Source organism: Trichomycterus rosablanca, chromosome 15 (genome assembly GCF_030014385.1).
Source record: "Trichomycterus rosablanca isolate fTriRos1 chromosome 15, fTriRos1.hap1, whole genome shotgun sequence".
Classification (NCBI taxonomy): Eukaryota; Metazoa; Chordata; class Actinopteri; order Siluriformes; family Trichomycteridae; genus Trichomycterus; species Trichomycterus rosablanca.
The window spans coordinates 2,936,865-2,960,929 of record NC_086002.1 but is presented as its reverse complement, the minus strand read 5'-3'; the positions used below and the strand labels follow the sequence as shown (position 1 = coordinate 2,960,929).

At 43.9% G+C, this 24,065-nt stretch overlaps 2 protein-coding genes across 5 annotated transcripts in view; both read left to right on the top strand.

Moving 5' to 3' along the window:
- The first annotated feature begins 1,027 nt into the window (after positions 1-1,027).
- Positions 1,028-10,218, top strand: ptcd1 (pentatricopeptide repeat domain 1). Its single transcript, XM_063009723.1, has 8 exons — positions 1,028-1,483; positions 3,364-3,504; positions 4,285-4,503; positions 5,493-5,594; positions 6,552-7,286; positions 8,286-8,402; positions 9,153-9,335; positions 9,561-10,218. Exons 1-8 carry the CDS (start codon positions 1,112-1,114, stop codon positions 9,732-9,734), a joined length of 2,043 nt encoding a protein of 680 aa, XP_062865793.1. The 5' UTR covers positions 1,028-1,111; the 3' UTR covers positions 9,735-10,218.
- Positions 10,219-11,890: 1,672 nt separating this feature from the next.
- Positions 11,891-24,065, top strand: part of zgc:112980 (uncharacterized protein LOC503706 homolog) — a 28,931-nt gene continuing 16,756 nt past the window's right edge. For 2 of the 4 annotated variants that reach the window (XR_010014738.1, XM_063009719.1), the window contains exons 1-6: positions 11,891-12,297; positions 14,480-14,585; positions 19,882-19,975; positions 22,050-22,206; positions 22,974-23,145; positions 23,221-23,364. Coding sequence is in view for 3 of the 4 variants with exons in the window: in XM_063009719.1 (XP_062865789.1) it covers positions 12,192-12,297; positions 14,480-14,585; positions 19,882-19,975; positions 22,050-22,206; positions 22,974-23,145; positions 23,221-23,364 (779 nt within the window). In the remaining variant the exon portion in view is untranslated. Of the gene's footprint in view, positions 12,298-14,479; positions 14,586-19,881; positions 19,976-21,905; positions 21,967-22,049; positions 22,207-22,973; positions 23,146-23,220; positions 23,365-24,065 lie in introns of those variants that run through there. The other 2 variants (XM_063009720.1, XM_063009721.1) reach the window with 2 other exon arrangements.

The window sequence follows — 24,065 nt, the reverse complement described above, 5'->3', positions numbered from 1 at the left end:
TAATCAACGTTTGTACTTTGGTCATTTTCTTGTTTCTGGCATTTAATCAATAAAGTTTCTGCAATAAATCTAAAAAGTCTTAATTTTCTTCTTGTTTTGTATAGATATACACCGATCAGGCATAACATTAAAACCACCTCCTTGTTTCTACACTCACTGTCCATGTTATCAGCTCCACTTACCATATAGAAGCACTTTGTAGTTCTACAATTACTGACTGTAGTCCATCTGTTTCTCTCCATGCTTTGTTAGCTCCCTTTCACCCTGTTCTTCAATGGTCAGGACCCCCACAGGACCACCACAGAGCAGGTATTATTTAGGTGGTGGATGATTCTCAGCACTGCAGTGACACTGACATGGTGGGGGTGTGTTAGTGTGTGTTGTGCTGGTATGAGTGGATCAGACACAGCAGTGCTGGTGGAGTTTTTAAACACCTCACTGTCACTGCTGGACTGAGAATAGTCCACCAACCAAAAACATCCAGCCAACAGCGCCCCGTGGGCAGCGTCCTGTGACCACTGATGAAGGTCTAGAAGACGACCGACTCAAACAGCAGCAATAGATGAGCGATCGTCTCTGACTTTACATCTACAAGGTGGACCAACCAGGTAGGAGTGTCTAATAGAGTGGACAGTGAGTGGACACTGTGTTTAAAAACTCCAGCAGCGCTGCTGTGTCTGATCCACTCATACCAGCACAACACACACTAACACACCACCACCATGTCAGTGTCACTGCAGTGCTGAGAATGATCCACCACCTAAATAATACCTGCTCTGTGGGGGTCCTGTGGGGGTCCTGACCATTGAAGAACAGCATGAAAGGGGGTAACAATGCATGCAGAGAAACAGACGGACTACAGTTAGTAATTGTAGAACTACAAAGTGGAGCTGATAAAATGGACAGTGAGTTTATTATGAGATTATTTGCTAACACGTCTGTAGGTGGTAGCAGTACACACACCAAGGACACGTGAGCTTTCGTCAGTCCTACTGAGCATGCGCACTGTGACTGGTACGAAGGAGGTAGACAAGCATGGCGTGTTGACAGTGAGACCAGAGATCATCTGAATGTTACTGATTAAAGTTCAGTAGAGGAACAGAAGTGAATAATGTTGCGCTCTGTGCTCGGTAAAGCAGGGAGAGTTTGGAATAACAGTTATAATATCAGTAATGTTCAGTCACGTGTGTGTCGGTGCGCACATCTCAGCAGCATCACATCCAGATCGTTCAGGACTGAACCCCACACAGATCCATCACCAGAGCCCGGGACTGGCACACAGCCCGGCCGAGCAGATGAGGACCACTTCGGGGATTATACCTCGTCTTTCTCCTCCAGGACCAGTTTCCAGAAAGCGAGTCCGGAGCAGCACGATCTGAAATACACAGAAGCAGAAGCAGAGAGACACAGATCCAAACCCAGCCGCCCGAATACTCAGTACTGGTACCTACTACAGTGTAAACAGCTCATCAAGAGACACAAAGTGAGATCAACATCACTTATATTGTTATATTAATGGGCTAGCTCGTATCATGGGCTGTCTGTGTTTTTCTGTCTGTATATCTGCATGTTATTGTGTGTGTGTCTGTATATCTGTCAATGTCTGTGTGTGTGTGTGTGTCTGCCTGTCTATATGTGTATATCAGTGTCTATGCATGTGTGTATATGTGTGTATGTATCTCCATGTGTGTGTGTGTTTGTGTGTGTATCTGTGTATGTATAACTCTGTGTGTATATCTGTGTAAATGTATGTGTATATGTGTGTGTGTGTGTGTGTGTATCTGTGTATGAATGTGTGTGTGTGTGTGTGTGTGTGTGAATGTGTGTATATCTGTATGTCTATATATGTGTGTGTGTGTGTGTGTGTGTGTGTGTGTGTATCTGTATCTGTGTATGAATGTCTCTGTATATGTGTGTATGTATGTCCATATGTATGTGTGTGTATATGTATGTTTCTCTGTGTGTATATCTGTGTATGAATGTCTCTGTGTATGCGTATATGTATGTGTGTATGTCTGTATGTGTGTGTCTATATGTATGTTTCTCTGTGTGTACATCTGTGTATGAATGTCTGCGTGTGTGTGTATCTGTGTGAATGTGTGTGTGTGTCTGTGCATGTGTTTGTTTATATCTATATGTATGTATGTCTGTGTGTATATGGATCTGTGTGTGTGTATATGTGTGTATGAATGGCTGTGTGTGTATATATGTTTCTGTGTGTATATCTGTGTGTATGAATGTATGTGTGTGTATGTATGTTTTTGTTTATGTATGTATGTGTATATATGTTACTGTGTGTGTGTATGTGTGTGTGTGTATGTATGTTTCTGTGTGTGTATATCTGTGTATGTGTGTATATCTGTGTATAAATTTCTCTGTGTATATGTGTGTATGTTTCTGTGTGTGTGTGTATATACAGTACAGGCCAAAAGTTTGGACACACCAGTCAAAAGTTTGGACACACCTTCTCTTCAATGTTTTTTCTTGATTATTTTTATTTTCTACATTGTAGATTAATACTGAAGACATCTAAACTATGAAGAATTATGTAGTGAACCAAAAAGTGTTAAACAAACCAGAATATGTTTTATATTTTACCAACTCTACCTCTGCACAACACAACTGATGGTCTCAAACACATTAAAAAAGCAACAAATTCCAGAACTTCACTCTAGACAAGGCACAAACATTCATTGAAAACCATTCCAGGTGGAAACCTAATAAAGCTGGTTGAGAAAATTTCAAAGAGTGTGCAAATCTGTCATTAAAGCAAAAGATGGCTACTTTGAAGAATCTAAAATATAAAACATATTCTGGTTTGTTTAACACTTTTTTGTTTACTACATAATTCCATATGTGTTCCTTCATAGTTTGGATGTCTTTAATATTAATCTACAATGTAGAAAACTAAAAAAAAAATCTAGAAAAACCACAGGAATGAGAAAGTGTGTCCAAACTTTTGGCCTGTACTGTATGTGTATAAATGTCTCTGTGTGTGTATGTATGTATGTTTGTGTCTGTATATCTGTGTATGAATGCCAGTCTGTATGTGTCTGTCCATGTTTCTTTGTATGTACGGTATATTTGTGTGTATGTGTTTGTTTATATCTGTATGTGTGTGTGTGTGTATTTGTGTGTATGTGTATATCTGTGTGTATATATCTGTGTGTCTCTGTGTATAAATGGCTGTATGTGCTTGTTTATATCTGAGTGCATGTGTCTTTGTGCATGTGTGTATATCTGTGTGTATGGGTGTGTATTTGTGTATGAATGTCTGTATGTGCATGTGTGTGTATGTATGCGTGTGAACACTTGTTATGGTGTGTGTGTATGACACTCGGTCTCTCCGGTGGTTCTGTGCAGTTGGCCGAGGCGTTGGTGCTGTTTGAGAACGACATGCTGAAGGTGGAGCGGCTGCAGCCGGAGGAGTTTAACTACACGGTGCTGATCGGTGGATGTGGACGAGCTGGATATATCAAAAAAGCCTTTAAACTTTACAACGATGTAAGAGCACATACACACACACACACACACACACACACACACACACACACACACACACACACACACACACACTATGCTGGCTGAGGAGAGCCACAGACCAGCACTCTAAATCAGGGGTTTTCAACCTTTTTGGATACGCACCCCCCTCCCTGTGCCGACACACACTAAACCTGGCCCACAAACCATTGCAAAAACTCTTGACAAGCTAAAATAATATAATTAACACTGTGCACATTACATTGCTGTGGTATTTAAGTATTTACTTCAAATCATGAAATTCACATCATAGAAATTCATGGCTCTGTCACAGCTAGTCATAAATCGTAAGCGGTTCTTGCTTCTGATGTAGATGAGAGCAGAAAACGTTGCGTCAAAGAGCCGAGTCGAGGCAAAAGTACATCAGTTACTAAGTTCGCCACTTCAGGAGGCTCTGATCTGACTGACGGCCTCACTTGTGGAGTCCTCGGCTGAAACGGCGCAGTCATTTAGTACGTCCGATTAAGTACCGGCCGAGCAGTGTGCACTGTGCAGTTTAAGTATGCAATTTTATACGCAGCCATCGTTTTTGTTACCGATTAGCCCCGTAAGTTTTGCCGGCCATCTGTTTTATTTCCAGACTGAGCTGGATAACGTTAGGTCAGTGAGACAAAGTGAGAAAAATAAATCGTTTTACTTGTAGAAGTATGGTCAGATGTATTCTAACTTAGAACACGTTTATTTATTTATGTATTTATTTTTGTCGTTTCTGCTATTAAAAACTACACTCCTCTTCCTCCTCAGATGAAGAAGCGAGGGTTGGAGCCGTCGGGAGCCACCTACACCGCTCTGTTCAACGCGTGCGCCGAATCTCCGTGGAAGCAGTCGGGCCTCGAGCAGGCGATGAGGCTACGGCAGGAACTGCGCAGGAAGAACGTCGCTCTGAATGCCATTACCCATCATGCTCTGCTCAAGGCGGTGGCTCGCTCCGGAGACCTGAAGTCTTGCTTTCAAGTGCTGCGGGTAACGTCCGCTGCAGCTTTTCGGTTGTGCTGTAGAAATAATGCGATTGAAGGGGCTTGTTCTGAAGAACCAAACCTCAGAGTACTCTAAACGGTCAAAAGTATGTGGACACTTACCACAAGTCCATGGAGAATAATGTAGAGTTAGTCTAGCAGGGTCAAACGCGTTCTTTTAACAAGATTTGCATCTAGAGAACCATGTCTTTAAAGGGTGTGTTTCAGAAATAGGCTTACCGTTTGATTCAGTTCTCTTGAAGGTGTTCTGATGCACTGTTATATTTTTACATTCTTTAACACTTCATCCAATTCAACAGTCTAACATTCAGGTATATAAAAAGATCATTGTAGTCGTCTTGTGCCCTACATAGTGTCTAACTAAACTATTTGGACATATTTTTTACTGGAGCAGTGTGTGATTTGGAACACAACTTCAAGTCTGCCCCCTTTAATGCAAAAATCACTCGACAGATTCATTAGTCTGCTAACCCTGTGAGATATATGTGTACTTTTACCACAATTTGCAATTCTAACAGCCTCTACTCTTATTGGAAAGGCTTTCTACTAGATTAGGGAGTGTGCCTTTGGAAATTTGGGGCCATTTGATTGTGGAACTTGTGCACCTAATTTACTAGTTGAGGTGTTTGTTTAATATAATTTTACGTGACTGTGCGTGATGTTTTTATGGGTTCATCAGAACATTCTGTTCATCCAGGGTGCACAAACTTTTGCACATTCCATGCCAGTTTTAAATGTAAATGATTTCTGCAACTATTTTTTTCCCACTAAGACTCGAAGATGAAAACACTGTAATGTTTATCATACAGTTAATGGGATGTGAAATAGATTCGGGAAAGTCTCGGGAGCTCTGGGCAGAGCTCCGAAAGTAGGTCATAGAGGTCAGGAGGCATTTCTAAGCAAAATTGGCCACCTAGACAAGGTACGGAGGTTTTTGATCGAGTACTTAAGAATATTTATATTGTGTCTGTGTAGGAGATGCTTCAGGCCGGACAGGCCATCACTCAGGAGACGTTCCAGTACCTGCTGATGTGCTGTGTGGAGGACAAGCAGCAGGGCTTCAGGCTGGCACTGCAGGTACAGACCGGCTCCTTCACCTGATACACTCACTGAACACTTTATTAGGAACGCCAGCCTCTTCTGCACCTTTTTAATAGCCCAATTTGGATAGACTCACCCCCCAGTGTGATCTACTGGTATCTACTGGCATGACAGTGGTGGATTCTTACATAGGGCCTTAACATGAATGGAAAACCACGTTGAACAGACACTAGGAGGCGCTGTAGAGGCGACGAAAGGGGGAAGTCCTACACGACCATCCCTCTTTCGGACACAGCCAATTGTGTCTGTTGGGCGCCCGGCAAGGTCTGCAGAGGTATGGTAGCGTAATAGCAGCTCTCGATAGCTAATTTAGGAGCTATACCTATCATATGGGTGTCCTACGGTTGCTCTGTACACTCTGTCACCCCCCTTTATTCCATTAATGTCTATGGACCCTTATAGGACCCCCCTGACCAGATTTTATTTAAGTGGTGGACCACTTAAGACAGTGGGACATTGGAAGTGCTAAGCTTCACATTAGAGCTTATCATAACCTCTGTTCCCATTCATGGAATCTTGAATTACAAAAGTCTCTTATGGTCACTATATGGCCAAAAGTATGTGGACACCTGACCATGAGCTTGTTGAACATCCCATTATTAAAATATATTCTAATTCAGCCTCACTGCTTCAGGAAAGGCCGTCCACAAAATTCCTGCAGTCACGGACATTTGTGAAGGCATCGCTCGCAGTCAGCGTTCCAATTCAATCCACAGATGAGGTCAGGGCTCTGTGCAGGCCACTGGAGTTCCTCCATACCGCCGTTAAGTTCTCATGGAGTCATGCTGGAGTAAAGGACCTTCCCTAAACTGCTTCCACAAAGTTAGTTTTAGCCACAATGGGTCATTAAAAGTGGGTGTCTACATACTTATGGCTAGAACGTGAGTGCTCTCTTTCCTAATCCAGTCTCTAATATAAAATCTGATTCGACAGGTGTGGCACCAGATGCTCAGCGCTGGCATAAAACCAGACGGCCAGAACTACAACATCCTCCTGCGGGCTGCAAGGGATTGTGGGATAGGCAGCCCCGCCTTGGCGTCCACGTTACTCCTAAGGGTGCCCGAGGAGTCGTCTCCAAAAACCAAAGCTCACAGAAAAGGACCGAGGTTGAGGCTGAAGGAGCGGATCTCTCCTCCGAACCTCTTGGACGTGGATGCCTTCGAGCGCCGCCTGTTTGCGGCCCCGCCCCTTGCTGACACGCCCTCACGCGACCAGCGCCAGGGTAAAGACGGCACCTACGAAGCACCACAGATAAACGACCACACCCCAGAGTCGACACAGAGTCTGGTTCCTGTATCCCAGATTAATGATCCGATTGGCTCACCGTCCTGTCCATCACCAATAGCGGTACAAAAGTCCCGCCTCCCAAACCTGCTAGACCCGAGCACCTGCCACTCGGGCGTGGTCGGCTTGGGAGCGGCGGACACGGCGTCCGACAGGCTGGCGCTGATCGGCGATCTCGACGGCTTCTTGAATCAGATGGTCAGCGATGGATCGAAGCCCACGATAAAGACTCTCACGCTATTGGCTGACGTCACCGAGCCCAGCAGCCAGTCGGTCCAGAGCCTGATCCAGGTGGCCGATCAGGTCGGAGTGAAGCTGGACGTGGCGTTCTTTAATACGCTGATCAGGAAGGCTGCTAAAGCGGGAGACCTTCAAGGTGCAAAGGTCAGGAGATTTTCTGTTCTGTGCCAAAATTATATGGACATGTTGCCTTTTGCTTTTTAGACATCCTATCTCAAAATCAGGGACATTAGTGTGAAGTCAGTCCCTCCTTTGCAGCTATAACTGCCTTTACTTTTCTGGGTGGGCTTTGCACAAGATTTTAGGGTGTATCTGTGGGAATTAGTGGCCATTTGGTCAGTTCAGAGCATTATTAATAGTTTGAGAGAAACCATAGATTAGTGTGACAGCAGAGGACCCTGGGATATGTAGTTTCCATCTTCATCTGCTTTATGCAGACACATTAACATCATTGATCTAACTTTGTCTAGCTTTTCATCATCAATTCTTTGTATTCTTTGCTTACTCTCCTCAATTTAGACATAGCCAGTTCCCCTCTGATACATGTGCAGCAGTCCTTCATATCTCCTACCCCCTCTTGTCCTGGCTCCTTGGAGTCTGTGCTCAACGGCCAAATTTTGCTGTGTCTGAGGGATGAACGATTGTACAAGGCAACCGCTCACTTGTCGGAGGAGACGGTGCACCTCTGTGGCAGGTTCATGCAGCAGGGGGAATGCAATTGGGAATCGGAAATGACTATACTGGGACAAAAGGGAGCAGCAAAACAAGTAGACAAAAAATGACGTCCCTCATAGACTGCCAGCTGCGTACATAGAGCGCCAGACCAGGTCAGCCGTGTGACAGAGACTCGAACCCGGGTCTTGGCAGCGGTGCACCAGTTTTTGATGATCTGAATCTGTCAGCTGATTTTGGCCTCAAGGTGGGTGGGAACAAAAACGAATTATTGTGGAACAAAGGCATGGGAAGCAGCCGTGTCCTAAATCGCTCACGTCTGTACTTAGTGCACTTGATTTGACTACACACCATGTAGGACAAAGGATGCCGTTTGGGACGCAGCCAAGGAATCACTTGTAAATGATGGGTCAAAATTTTCCTGTTGCTTTATAAAACCCTCCCAAAAAGTCACTTGTCTCTGTCTCACAGGCTTTGAAGGTCCTGATGCAGGAGAGGAAGCTGCATCCGAACCCTCAGACGTTCTGCAGCGTTGCTCTCGCATGCAGCAGGCAGGAAGACGGACTTCAGCTTCTCTCAGACATGGAGGTCTGGACACTTAAGTGCACCGTTTATCATTAAATTAATTACTTTGTAATTTTCTATTTTGATATTCTTGAAAGCTGCTGTAACACTACAAATTTCCCCCTGTGGGATAATAAAAGGCTATCTTATCTTATCTTATCTTATCTTATCTTATCTTATCTTATCTTATCTTATCTTATCTTATCTTATCTTATCTTATCTTATCTTATCTTATCTTATCTTATCTTATCTTATCTTATCTTATTAGAATTGTATGTGGACGCCACTTTTATATGCTCACACCTCAGGGGTGAATGTGAATTGGAATGTCGACTGGGAGCCAGGTTCATTGTCGTCAGTGGCTGTTTTTTAACTAATCTGGCACAAATTTCCCCCAACACAATTCAAAATCTCCTGATTTCTTCTATGTTATGAAGCCATTTCTGATCTCGGGACTCCGGTGAACCACAACGAGATCCATAATCTCTGAATAAGGTGGCAAATACTTTTTCATGGCGCTGTATATTTACATTACATTTTACATTCTCGGCATTTAGCAGACGCTTTTATCCAAAGCGACTTACAGTACTGTGACAGTATACAGTCTAAGCAATTGAGGGTTAAGGGCCTTGCTCAAGGGCCCAACAGTGGCAACCTGGCAGTGGTAGGGCTTAAACCAGCGACCATTCCATTACTAGTTTAGTAACTTAATCACTAGGCTACAGCTGCCCTGTATAATAATACAATATTGTTGTTGTTTGTGCTTTTTAACAGTCGTGCGGCGTCGCACCCAACGCCCACGTGTTCAGCGCTCTGATTGGCCAGGCGACCCGGCGTCTGGATTACACCTACCTGCACGAGCTGCTCCGCCAAATGCACCAGCTGCAGGTTCCACCCAACGAGGTCGTCATCCGGCAGCTGGAGTTCGCTTCTCAGTATCCACCCAACTATGATCAGGTCAGTTATAGGCTCGGACATCGTCCTGGTCAGAGTCACAGTGGGTCCGGAGCATAACTAACACACAAGACAGGCAGAAATACACCCTGGACAGGGTGTCAGTTTATTTATTACATTGGCGCATACCCTCACTCACACCTAGGGGCAATTCTAGTAGCCTGTTGTCGGTAGGTGGGAGGACACCCAAACCCAGGTGAGATCTAATATTTTTACTTCTTTTTCTAGTTCAAGTCGAAGAACATCTACCTGGAGAAGATCGATGGTTTTCGAGGTTTCTATAAGCAGTGGCTGGAGTTCATGCCGGCTCAGGAGACTCCTCATCCGTGGGAGAAGTTCCGTCTCGCTCAGTCTAACAGCGAGACTGATGGAGCCGATGACGTCGTAAATGAATCCAGATGATTGAATTGCATGCATTTAATGTATCATTATATGGCCAAAAGTATGTGGACACCACTTTTGGTGATTAATTTCAGGTGTTTTACTTACACTCTCCTCTGTACAAAGCCTGGTCCATAGTGACATGGTTTAGTTTGGATGAACCCCAGTAACCTGCACCTCAACCCAACATTTAGGATGAAATCTAACATCAGGTGCAAGCCAGGCCTTCTTAAACAGCATCAGTGACTGACCTCCAAAATGCTCTGCTGACTGAATATGCACAAATTCCTACAGACACCCTACAGACAATTGTATGTATATTCCTTTTCAGGGCCATAGTTTGGGAACGGGATGTCCAGCAAGCTCAGTGTCAGGTGTCCACATACTTTTGGCTATAAAGAGTATGAACTTTATACAAACAGATCTTTGTTTATGCATGTAAGTATTTATAAGGTAATATGTGTTGTTGAAGTGGATTCATTAATAAAAATAAAAGTGCAGAACGGTTGTGGGTAAAGAAATGTTTTATTATAAATACTGTTGTGTATGTAATGGTTTTTGTCCACACATCAATAATAATTCTCATGATTGTCAAAATAATAATATGCATAATATTTAACAATAATAAAAATGATTGTAAAATTTTTAGCAATAACAAATCAAATTTACAATAATTTATTTACAATAATTCTCATTATTTGTCATAATAATATAATATCATTCAGCTTCAGCCATTAATTTACTCTGATCAGGGTCGTGGTGCCCCTGGACCTACCTATAATCATTGTGAACAAACACACCTGAAGGGAATTTAAAGCAGCCAGTGCACCTACTGGTGTGTTTTTGGGATGTTGGAGAACACTTGAGCACCCAAAGGGTTCCCGATCTAGTCGCATTCAATTACCTGATTGGATTGTGCTTCCTCTCTACTCCTGACCGAGGAGAGCCGTGACTAACACACACCCCATTCGAAACGTGTGCAGTAGCCAACCACTTCTTTTCACCTGCACCGTGTGAAATACCGTAAGAGTCGAATCTTTAGGTTCGCGGATGAGTCTTGCACGGCGACGTTGCTAGATTTAGTGAGGATTATTATTAGAACGTTAAAGTCATGTATTTAAAAAATGACTGGCAGAAGTTGAATGATGTCTTGTACTAGGTGGCTGAATATTACTTGCCAACTAAACATTTTTTGTATTATCAACTTTCAGAATATAAGAACTTATATTATAAATATACATACCATCTGATGCAGCTATAAACATTCTTTCTCACACACAAACACATTTTAAAAACAGTTTTTTATATTTTTATATAATTTGAATTATTAAAGAAATAGGTGGTGTATATATATCAATTTATTATAAAATATTAGTCATTTATTTAAATGTATTTATTTTTGTCATTTTAGTAGTAATTATAATTATCATGATTGTCAAAATAATAATATGCATAATATTTAACATTAATAATTTTCCATTTAAAAGATTGTCAAAATATCAGCGATAATAAATCAATATTGCCGACAATTATTACTCAAACTTAACGTTAGAGGAACCGACTCACAGAACCGATTCAATTCAGTAATGATTTTTGTCATTTTGGTAATTATAATTATCATGATTGTCAAAGTAATAATATGCATAATATTTTACAATTACAATTTGCCATTAAAAAGACTGTCAAAATAATAAATAATAAATTAATAAATCAATTTCATAAATCAATATTGCCGATCCGATTCACAGAACCGACTCAATTCAGTAATGTTTTTTGTCATTTTAGTAATTATAATTCACATGATTGTCAAAATAATAATTTGTTAATTATTAATTAATTAATAATTTGCCATTAAAAAGATAAATCATAAATCAATATTGCCGACAATTATTACTCAACCTTAACGTTAAAGGAACCGATTCACAGAACCGATTCAATTCAGCAATAATTTTTTGTCATTTTAGTAGTAATTATAATTATCATGATTGTCAAAATAATAATATGTATAATATTCAACATTAATAATTTGCCATTTAAATGATAAATCATAAATCAATATTGCCGACAATTATTAGTCAACCTTAAGGTTAGAGGAACCGATTCACAGAACCGATTCAATTCCGACTCGATACCCAAACGACACATTATTACACAGCAGCGCTAAAGTTTGAATCCGGTCAGTTTAGGTGCAGCGTGAGTGTAACGCTGGGAAAGTTTAGAAAGTTTAATCCTGATAGAAAATGAACCCATAGCTTCATGTAGTTACTCGCTGTTTGTTTTCTTTCACCTTAGGTGGTAAAATAATGTGTAGTTTTGTGGGTTGTCTTGTGAGTTGCTAACAAACTAACTTTAATTAGGTAAGTGTTAGCAGGGCTTGGCTAGGCTAGGCTAGGCTAACCTAACCTAACCTGTAGCGCGTCGTGTTTAAACAACATTATAATTACCTGATCCAGCTAACTGCTGCTAGCTAAACTGCTAATGGATCCTAATATAGAGATGATAGTGCTGAGCGATGATGAGGATTCTGACATCGAAGAGCTCAACAACTCCTCAGTGCTAATAGTGGATGAGAAAGAGACCACAGGTGGGTCCAAATACAGTTTATTAACTCAACAACATGTTAACAACACATTAGAGCTTTAAAACTTAATCATTTAGAGCATTATCAACTTAAAAATGCATAAACAAAAGTTTTATTATGAAATGTAACTGCTAAAATCCCTAAAGTTAGTCTGCACGTTTATAAGATGGTGTGTATTTACTTACTGACCACTTTATTATGTTTACCTATCTTGGACATACATTCATTAGTCATTTTATAAGCTACACGTAACATATAGATGAGTTTTAAAGGTATACAATTACTGACTGTTGATTTGTACACTTCACCCCCTCTATCTCATCCATTGATTGATCTAATGTGGGTGCTAAACTATTCTCAGCACTGCAATATTACCAACATGGAAAGACCTGGTAGTGTTTGTCCAAGTGTATTAGGTGCAGCAGTGTTGTTGGGATTTGCAGCGTCCTGTGATCAGAAACTTCTCAACCCCACACAACAACTTTGGTTTGAATTGATGGCATAAGATGATAAAGACTCCGTAAAATCAGTATGTATTAATTTCCTGGACACTTTACTATGTTTACCTATCTTGGACACACACTCATTGGTCATTTTATGAGCTACACCTAACATATAGATGAGTTTTGTAGGTATACAATTACTGACACGCCTTATCCCATCCATTGATTTAAATAGACCCCAACACACCAAGTATAATCTGGGTGCTAAACTATTCTCAGCACTGCAATATTACTAACATGGGAAGACCTGGTAGTGTTTGTCCAAATGTGTTAGGTGCAGCAGTGTTGTTGGGATTTGCCAGCACCATTAAGAATAGGGATTTAAGCGGAAGTAGAAAGCCAACAGCATCCTGTGATCAGAAACTTCACACAACAACTTTGGGTTGAATTGATGGTATAAGATGATAAAGACTTACTGGACACTTTATTATGTTTTGTGATTGGAAATTTTATATTTGATTAGTTATTTGCATTAAACTCACCCAAACTTCAATACCAAGCCAAGAATTCACCAGGGACGACGCATTGACCAGGTCATATACACGAGGTGCCGAATCGGCCACTCCAGAATAACCCACCAACACCTGATAAAAGGAGAAAACCCCCCAACCTGTGAAACATGCCAAACACCTGTATCAATAAAACACATCTTGATAGAATGCCCAAAATACAATAAAGAAAGAGAACAAGCACACATGCCAGAAACTATCAAAGAGACTCTCACACACGACAACACAAGAAGACTTTTAACCGACCTGGCAACCATAAAAATGAACATATAATATGGACCAAAATATAAAACACATACATAAAACCTATTACTGCCATTAAATGACACCAATGTGTTAAACATGGCGTTAAAACCTAAATAAATAAATAAATTTGCATTAAACTCATAAGTTTTTTGGACTTTTGGAAGGCTTCTGAGGTCCAGAGATATGTTGACATTGGCATGGGTACACAGTTTTGATACTTATGCATTGTTATGGAAGTACGCCACGTTCCTAACAAGCTGACTGTTCCTGTAGAATGATAAACAAGTTCGGTGTGGAAAGTCGTCCTTGAGCTGGGTCGCTGAGAAGAGTTAGCCTGGAGGGGCAGTAATGCGGGGTATAAATACTGCGATAGGGCGGACGGTATCCACCTTTCTCTTCTGTGAAGCTGTGTGAGCGTTTGCATTATGAGATGGGTCCTCAGCTGAGTAATAAATTGATTATTTTGCTTTCACTATTACCCAGGTTGTCTGTGTCAATCTTTAAGGGTTATTTTAAATTCCCTTAACAGTTTCTTTATCTCGGACATACATTCATTGTCTCTTGATTTTGGGTTGAACTGGAAGGTCCGCTGCGAACCAGAGCCTGACCTCACGATGCATTTTGACCACAGACACACTCCAGAATCTTGTTGAAAGCCTTTTTAGAAGGTTGGGAGCTGTTATGGCAGTAAAGCTGTAGCTCAGTACAACAAGTTCATGGTCAGGTGTCTGCATACTTTTGCGCATAGCGAACTTGACACAGTGTTTTTTTTCGAAACTGCACTAATCTGTTGGTTTTTTTTGGGGGTTTGGCATCATTGAAGTGAAACTGCCCACATAAATATATAGTCCAGCCTGTCTGGGATGTTCTATTTCACTTTATTTCACTCTGAAGCTTTTCTTTGAACCATGTTTATGTTTCTGGCAGACCTTCCTGTTGCTAATGAAGTCCTGGACGAAGATGTGACCATATTATTCTCCAAGAAAGCCAACATTCTTCCTCACGCCCGATTTGACTGCACCATTCCTTTCAGGTAAGACTCATTCACCCACTTTTGCTGCAGTTGTGTTGTAATCCTCTCTCATGTTTTTTCCCAATCTGATTGTTGCGCTTGCTTGGAGAGCTCAGACTATTACGCGCCTCCCCCGACACGCATGTAGTCGAGGGCTGCAACGTTTTATCCGCCAGTGCTGGATTCCGACAGACACACTATGAACTCTGTGAGGATCCCTCTGTGAGAGCCCTGTCTGAAGGGAGTCCTGTCCGAGGGGAGCCCTGTTTCTGCCCGAGTAGAGCCCTGTCCGAGGAGATCCCTGTCCAAAGAGTGCCCTGTCCGATTAGAGCTCTGTCCGAGGAGAGCCCTGTCCGAGGAGAGCACTGTCCGAGGAGAGCCCTGTCCGAGGAGAGCCCTGTCCAAAGAGTGCCCTGTCCGATTAGAGCTCTGTCCGAGGAGAGCCCTGTACGATTAGAGCTCTGTCCGATTAGAGCCCTGTCCGAGGAGAGCCCTGTCCGAGGAGAGCCCTGTCCGAGGAGATCCCTGTCCAAAGAGTGCCCTGTCCGATTAGAGCTCTGTCCGAGGAGAGCCCTGTCCGAGGAGAGCCCTGTCCGAGGAGAGCCCTGTCCAAAGAGTGCCCTGTCCGATTAGAGCTCTGTCCGAGGAGATCCCTGTCCAAAGAGTGCCCTGTCCGATTAGAGCTCTGTCCGAGGAGAGCCCTGTCCGAGGAGAGCCCTGTCCGAGGAGAGCCCTGTCCAAAGAGTGCCCTGTCCGATTAGAGCTCTGTCCGAGGAGAGCCCTGTCCGATTAGAGCTCTGTCCGAGGAGAGCCCTGTACGATTAGAGCTCTGTCCGATTAGAGCCCTGTCCGAGGAGAGCCCTGTCCGAGGAGATCCCTGTCCAAAGAGTGCCCTGTCCGATTAGAGCTCTGTCCGAGGAGAGCCCTGTCCGAGGAGAGCCCTGTCCGAGGAGATCCCTGTCCAAAGAGTGCCCTGTCCGATTAGAGCTCTGTCCGAGGAGAGCCCTGTCCGAGGAGAGCCCTGTCCGAGGAGAGCCCTGTCCGAGGAGATCCCTGTCCAAAGAGTGCCCTGTCCGATTAGAGCTCTGTCCGAGGAGAGCCCTGTCCGAGGAGAGCCCTGTCCGAGGAGAGCCCTGTCCGAGGAGAGCCCTGTCCAAAGAGTGCCCTGTCCGATTAGAGCTCTGTCCGAGGAGAGCCCTGTCCGAGGAGAGCCCTGTCCGAGGAGAGCCCTGTCCGAGGAGATCCCTGTCCAAAGAGTGCCCTGTCCGATTAGAGCTCTGTCCGAGGAGAGCCCTGTCCGAGGAGAGCCCTGTCCGAGGAGAGCCCTGTCCAAAGAGTGCCCTGTCCGATTAGAGCTCTGTCCGAGGAGAGCCCTGTACGATTAGAGCTCTGTCCGATTAGAGCCCTGTCCGAGGAGAGCCCTGTCCAAAGAGTGCCCTGTCCGATTAGAGCCCTGTCCGATTAGAGCCCTGTCCGATTAGAGCCCTGTCCGAGGAGAGCCCTGTCCGAGGAGAGCCCTGTCCGAGGAGAGCCCTGTTTGAGGAGAGCCCCAATTCAAATTGAAACGCGTGTCAACCAAGCAGCAGATACGACCCAAACAGGATTATTTAGATACAAATAAAAATATCAACAAGTTCTGCCTCGTGCAGTTGTAGCCTAGTGGTTAAGATTCTGGACTAGTAGTCAGAAGATTTCCGGTTCAAGCCCCACCACTGCCAGGTTGCTGTTGGACCCTTGAGCAAGGCCCTTAACCCTGAATTGCTTAGATTGTATACTGTCACAACTCTAAGTTGCTTTGGATAAAAAGCACGGTCTATGATGAAATTCTTTCACTTGTATGGAAGCTTGTCCGGAAGCCGGGGTCATTATATGCCGCACGTGGAGCCAGGAGGCTTAAAGGCCTTCCTCAAGTGCCCAGAAGTGACAGGGCTGGGATTTAAACCCTTAACTGGGATTTTTAACCCTCTGTGTCAGTCCATATGGCACTGATAAATGCGCGCTCTGTCCATAATAAGACGTTTATTTTAAATGACTTTTTCACTTCTCATGGTTTGGACCTGTTGTTTTTAACTGAGACATGGGCTACAGGTGGTGAATCGGCTAGCGACTCCGCCCCCTTCTTGGAACTTTGCCCAGTAGACTGCGGTTTCTTCAGTTTACCTCGGAATACGGGTAGAGGCGGAGGAGTTGCGGTGGTTTTTAAACAGCGTCTGAGATGCCAAATGCTGAATATTGGGACTTTTAAAAGTTTTGAAGCACTGGTTTTTAAATCTCACTCTGTTCTTCCATTACTCTGTGCAGTAGTATACAGACCTCCAAAACCAAACAGCGACTTTATCACTGAGTTTGCTGAATTCCTTGCTATGATTGTACCTATGTCTGACAGCATTCTGCTTCTTGGTGATTTTAATATTCATGTCTGCTGCCCTGATAAATATCAGGTGAATGATTTTAATCAGCTACTGGACTCTTTTGGTTTTATTCAACATATTCATAAGCCCACCCATATGCAAGGTCACACACTTGATTTAGTGTTTTCATCTGGTTTTAATATTGACAAACTAGATATTGAGGAGGCTAGTTTCTCTGATCATATGCCAGTAGTCTTTAGCTCAACTTTAACTGCGCATTTCCCTGCTCCTGTTTTAGGGCACTGGTCAAGGATTATCACTTCGTCCACATCTAACGATTTTTCCAGAGCCTTTTCTGACATGTTAAAATTGCCCAACTATGGTCAGACTCATGCTAATGTGGATGAGTTAGTTACTTCTTTTAATTATAACTGTTCAGCTGTTCTGGATTCTCTTGCCCCTATGAAATTTAAACGCTTAAAACCAAAAGTTCAGCCCTGGTTAAATGCATCCACACAGGAAATTAGACAGGCTTGTAGAAGAGCGGAACGGAAATGGAGAAAGGACAGATTGCAAGTAAGTTTGGATATTTTTAAAGGTTGCCTGGAAGACTATCAGCTAGCTGTTAAGTCTGCTAGAGAGGCATACTTTTCAAGCATAATTGCCAAAAATTATAACAGACCTAAAGTACTGTTCAGTACAATAAATTCTTTACTTAAATCATCACCCGAAGTTGGAAATGTTCCTTCTTCTAGAGTATGTGAAGAGTTTTTAAACTTTTTTGTGGAAAAAACTGAAACAATTAGGTCTGGCATTACTTACTTGGGTATAGATTCTCCACTTCCACCGCCGTGCCCAGGTATGTTTGAAAAGTTTGAGGCTGTTTCAATCTCCGAATTAACAGATTTGGTGCTGAAAACAAAGCCAACAACCTCCCCACTTGATGTGATGCCCCCACAGATAGTTAGGGAGACATTTGATATATTAGGACCTTTTGTCCTGGATATCATTAATACTTCCCTTGCCACTGGTACTGTTCCAGCATGCTTTAAACATGCTGTAGTTACACCTCTGCTCAAAAAGCATAATCTTGATGCTACAGTGGTTAGTAACTATAGGCCGATTTCTAAATTACCATTCTTGGCTAAATTGCTGGAAAAGGTTGTATATTCTCAGCTTTTACCATTTTTGAGTAGAGATGGTATTTTTGAGATTTTTCAATCTGGCTTTAAGTCTATGCACAGCACTGAATCTGCTCTTCTGAAGGTGACAAATGACTTGCTACTTACTGTTGATGAGGGAAATTGTGCCATCCTCATTTTATTGGACCTTAGTTCTGCTTTTGATACTGTTGACCATGACATACTTGTTGGTCGCCTGGAAAAGTGGGTGGGGTTACAGGGAGAGGCCCTGAATTGGTTCATATCTTATTTTAAGAGTAGAACCTTTTCAGTGAATATTAGCAGCTATTTCTCTTCTTCTGCTGATGTCTCTTGTGGTGTTCCACAAGGGTCCATACTAGGGCCCCTCCTTTTTTCTCTCTATATGCTGCCATTGGGTCAAATAATTAGGAAGCACAATGTCAGCTTTCACCTGTATGCTGATGACATACAGCTTTATCTTCCCATTAGACCGAATGACAATGGCTCGTTAACATCTCTTAGCAGTTGTCTTGAGGACATAAAGAGGTGGATGGCTGACAATTTTCTTCAGCTGAATGAAAGCAAGTCAGAGGTTATCGTTTTTGGGGGTCCTCATCACATCAATAGTGTCTTCAATAACCTTGGTCACTTGTCTACATGTGTCAAAACATCTGTGAGAAATCTTGGTGTTATCTTTGACTCTGACCTCCGATTTGATAAACAAATCAACTCTGTGGTAAGGAATAGCTTCTTCCAGCTCAGAAATATTGCGAAGATTAAGCCTTTTCTCTGCTATTCTGACCTGGAAAAAGTTATTCATGCATTCATTTCTGCAAGAATTGACTACTGTAATTCTCTGTATATTGGGATTAGTCAGTCTCTGTTGCGGCGCTTGCAGGTAGTCCAGAATGCAGCAGCAAGGTTACTGACTAATACCAAGAAAAGAAACCATATTACACCAGTCCTTGCCTCACTACATTGGCTGCCTGTTCAGCACAGGATTCATTTTAAAGTGCTTTTATTTGTTTTTAAAGCGCTTAATGGTCAAGCCCCGGCTTATCTCAGTGGTATGCTTTCTCCCGCAACCGCACAGCGATCTTTAAGATCAGCCACTCAGAGTTTGTTGACTGTTCCTAGGGCTCGTTTGAAGCTAAAAGGTGATCGTGCATTTGCAGTTTATGCTCCGAGGCTATGGAACACTCTACCTCCTAATATTCGACAAGCACCTTCGGCCGCTGTTTTTAAATCACTCCTAAAAACATACCTTTATAAGCTGGCATTTGAACAGTGAGGAGCTGTGTTAATTTTAATTGTTTAGTCTATTTGTATTTGTTTTATTTTGTCTCTTACTCTGTATTTTTATTTGGTTCTTACTTTTTTAATATAATGTTGTGTTATGTATGCTTATTCGATGTACAGCACTTTGGTCAACGTAAGTTGTTTTAAGAGTGCTTTATAAATAAAATTTACTTACTTACTTACTTAACCTTTCAACTGTACATCCAGAACCCTAAAATCACAAGGTAATCGCTTAAAGTGACGATTGAACCGATCAAGTATTGACAATTTGATGGATAGATAGACAGATAGACAGACTATCAACCATCAGCTGTTGGAAATGCGTTCAGATTAACTAACTCAACAGCATTAATCGCTAACATCTCGACTAACAAGACGGCTAAATAAATATTCATATTTTATTTATTTTCTTCTGGTTCTGTATATAATAACAGAATTAAACAAACCAATATTATAACACAAGACTCAGCATCATGAATAACGTACAGTAATACGTTCGTTTGACTCGGTGTTTGACTTCTTTAGCTTTTCTGGCGCGGACGTCTCGGCACCGGAAAACAATAATGCCGAGTACTGCGAGCAGTGCTTCTGTTACATCTGTGACCAGCTGGCCTCAGAGGTAAGTATTGTTACTCCACTCTGTCGACTCTAAGTAAACAGATATGTAGAAGGGTTTAAAATTTCTCCCAATCTTATCGCATCCAATTCCCCGGCTGAGGTGCATCTTACCTCCACTGCTGCAGACCCCGACCCTGACAGACCATGCCGGGTGTCTGGATAGTTACTCACTGCTGTCCGTTACTCACAGTCTGTATGCAGGGGCCTCGATTGCAGCAGTAATGAGGAATTCCTTTGACCCTCCTCCTGACAGATACAACTAATCATGTCTGTGTAGGGGCCCCAGCAGTTGATAGCACAGCTGAGATTCGAAATTCAACTTTTACTTCAATTTAATTCATTTTTACTCCTGGTTTAATTGTTGCCGCTTCCACTATTGCAATTCTCTTGCTGCTTGTATTACCCCCGCCCTGTCCGAGGAGATCCCTGTCCGAGTAGAGCCCTGTCCAAAGAGTGCCCTGTCCAAAGAGTGCCCTGTCCGATTAGAGCCCTGTCCGATTAGAGCCCTGTCCGAGGAGAGCCCTGTCCGAGTAGAGCCCTGTCCAAAGAGTGCCCTGTCCAAAGAGTGCCCTGTCCGATTAGAGCCCTGTCCGATTAGAGCCCTGTCCGAGGAGAGCCCTGTCCGAGGAGAGCCCTGTCCGAGTAGAGCCCTGTCCGAGTAGAGCCCTGTCCGAGGAGAGCCCTGTCCGAGGAGAGCCCTGTTCGAGTAGAGCCCTGTCCGATTAGAGCCCTGTCCGATTAGAGCCCTGTCCGATTAGAGCCCTGTCCGAGGAGAGCCCTGTCCGAGTAGAGCCCTGTCCAAGTAGAGCCCTGTCCAAAGAGTGCCCTGTCCGATTAGAGCCCTGTTCGAGTAGAGTTCTGTCCGATTAGAGCCCTGTCCGAGGAGAGCCCTGTCCGAGGAGAGCCCTGTCCGAGGAGAGCCCTGTCCGAGTAGAGCCCTGTCCGAGTAGAGCCCTGTCCGAGGAGAGCCCTGTTCGAGTAGAGTTCTGTCCGAGGAGAGCCCTGTCCGATTAGAGCCCTGTCCGAGGAGAGCCCTGTCCAAAGAGTGCCCTGTCCGAGGAGATCCCTGTCCAAGTAGAGCCCTGTCCAAAGAGTGCCCTGTCCGATTAGAGCCCTGTCCGAGGAGAGCCCTGTCCGATTAGAGCCCTGTCCGAGGAGAGCCCTGTCCGAGGAGAGCCCTGTCCGAGTAGAGCCCTGTCCGAGTAGAGCCCTGTCCGAGGAGAGCCCTGTCCGAGGAGAGCCCTGTTCGAGGAGAGTTCTGTCCGAGGAGAGCCCTGTCCGATTAGAGCCCTGTCCGAGGAGAGCCCTGTCCAAAGAGTGCCCTGTCCGAGGAGATCCCTGTCCAAGTAGAGCCCTGTCCAAAGAGTGCCCTGTCCGATTAGAGCCCTGTCCGAGGAGAGCTCTGTCCGATTAGAGCCCTGTCCGAGGAGAGCCCTGTCCGAGGAGAGAGCCCTGTCCGAGTAGAGCCCTGTCCGAGGAGATCCCTGTCCAAGTAGAGCCCTGTCGAAAGAGTGCCCTGTCCGATTAGAGCCCTGTCCGATTAGAGCCCTGTCCGATTAGAGCCCTGTCCGAGGAGAGCCCTGTCCGATTAGAGCCCTGTCCGAGGAGAGCCCTGTCCGAGGAGAGCCCTGTCCGATTAGAGCCCTGTCCGAGGAGAGCCCTGTCCGACTAAAGCCCTGTTTCTGCCCGAGGAGAACTGTAGCTATTATAGTGCTGTTGCTGGTGTCTTGGAGTATCACAGAGAGCTCTACAGCTCACTGAGAGACACACTATGTCCCCTGTGAATCGTCCATCGCTAGTTCAGGCACCTTGACCAGACAGCAGATAGGCACAGTTGACAGCCCTCCCTCAGGCACAACTTTCCTGTTTGACAGCACCTCCTGTGATGTGAACTCAGAAGCTCGAGATCTCAGGCAGCAGTGGTGGGCTAGCACATCAGACTGCTGCACCAGCTGTGGTTTTGAATAGGATGTCTAACATGCTCACGTTCAGGTGTCCACATACTTTTGGCCATAAAGACTAGCTTGTGTTTAGTGTGACGACTCTGTTCTTTATTTTTCCTGTTTTGTGAACAGTGCAAGTTCTGGACCGTCCCCAGCTTTTGTCACTGCAACGCGCACAAGCGCAACGTTTACTGGAAATCTCTCCGGGAGAAGAGGATCATGGGATACCTGCGCGAGCTCAAATTCACTTTCAGCACAGAAGACATGGATTCGGACCTCCAGCGCGCCGGTACGTGAGATACACCGATCAGCCTTAACATTAAAACCACCTCCTTGTTTCTACACTCACTGTCCATGTTATCAGCTCCACTTACCATATAGAAGCACTTTGTAGTTCTACAATTACTGACTGTAGTCCATCTGTTTCTCTACATGCTTTTTTAACCTGCTTTCACCCTGTTATTTAATGGTCAGGACCACCACAGAGCAGGTATTATTTAGGTGGTGGATCATTCTCAGCACTAATGGTGGTGTGTTAGTGTGTGTTGTGCTGGTATGAGTGAATTTAAACACCGTGTCCACTCACTGTCCACGCCTACCTAGTCGGTCCACCTTGTAGATGTGAAGTCGGAGACGATCGCTCATCTATTGCTGCTGTTTGGGTCGGTCGTCTTCTAGACGGTCATCAGTGGTCACAGGACGCTGCCCACGGGGCGCTGTTGGCTGGATGTTTTTGGTCGGTGGACGATTCTCAGTCCAGCAGTGACAGTGAGGTGTTTAAATCCACTCATACCAGCACAACACACACTAACACACCACCACCATGTCAGTGTCACTGCAGTGCTGAGAATCATCCACCACCTAAATAATACCTGCTCTGTGGTGGAGAACAGAATGAAAGGGGAGTAACAAAGCATGCAGAGAAACAGATGGACTACAGTCAGTAATTGTAGAACTACAAAGTGCTTCTATCTGTAGAAACAAGGAGGTGGTTTTAATGTTATGGCTGATCGATTGGCTGAATTGAATGTAAATAATGCCGTCTGTGTGAGGTAGAAGCCGCGCTGCAGGAGTTCGCACGCACCCTGGCCCTGAAGTACGCAGCTTTCCTGATGATGGTGCAGAACCCAGACCAGTCAGGCTGCCCGTGCCCCTGCCACACGCCCACTAGCGGAGCCGCCGAGGGCAAATCGACCGGGTGTTCGAAGTGCCGTGTTAAGCACCAGGAGTAAGTACGACCGCGTGCGATGCTTTTATCAACACCGTAACGAATAACATGTGATGTTTAGGTTTGTGTTTGTAGCTTTCTGGGGCTTTTTTTCAGCTACACTCCGGTGATGGAGCACGTTTACACTTTTCTCGATGAATCGTTGAAGGAGAATCCAAAAACCTGCGCGGTCCGGCTGCTCGGTGCCATCAGTCATTTCATCACGCACACTGTACCCGGGTATAACCACACACACACACACACACACACACAGTGGATCTAATTCCTCACTAGTGATTCTGATTGGCTACAGCTATAAATAGGGTTAGTTTGACTGCACCCCTAAGACCAAACCACATAGTTTCAATGCCATGAGGTATTCTATAGCTTATAGGCATATAGTCAAGTCAAGTCAACTTTATTTATATAGCGCTTTTTACAATAGACATTGTCTCAAAGCAACTTTACAAAATCCAGGACCAACAGATACAAAAAACCCCTGTTGAGCAAGCCGAGGGCGACTGTGGCAAGGAAAAACTCCCTGAAAATTACAGGAAGAAACCTTGAGAGGAACCAGACTCAGCAGGGCCCGTCCTTCTTGGGTGGCCTGGAGGATACTTTAAATAAATACACGATTTACACAAATCATACAAACAGAATTAAATGATCTAAAAGTTATAACTGGTAATAAATAGATAAATAGATAAATAATAATAGAGTTGTTCTTCGGTGTAGTCTTCAATAATGTCTGTAGTGATTTCTTGTCATTCTTGGTGCAATTACTCCAGACCCGTCACATCCGGCAGGAGCAGCATCGTTGTCACGGCAGTCTCGACTTTAATCCTTAACCCCGGCGGGTGAACGGGTTTCCATCAGAACGCCTTTGGAGTAAAACAACAAAGAATGTAGTTAATAATGTACAATGCTAGTTGAGTAAAACA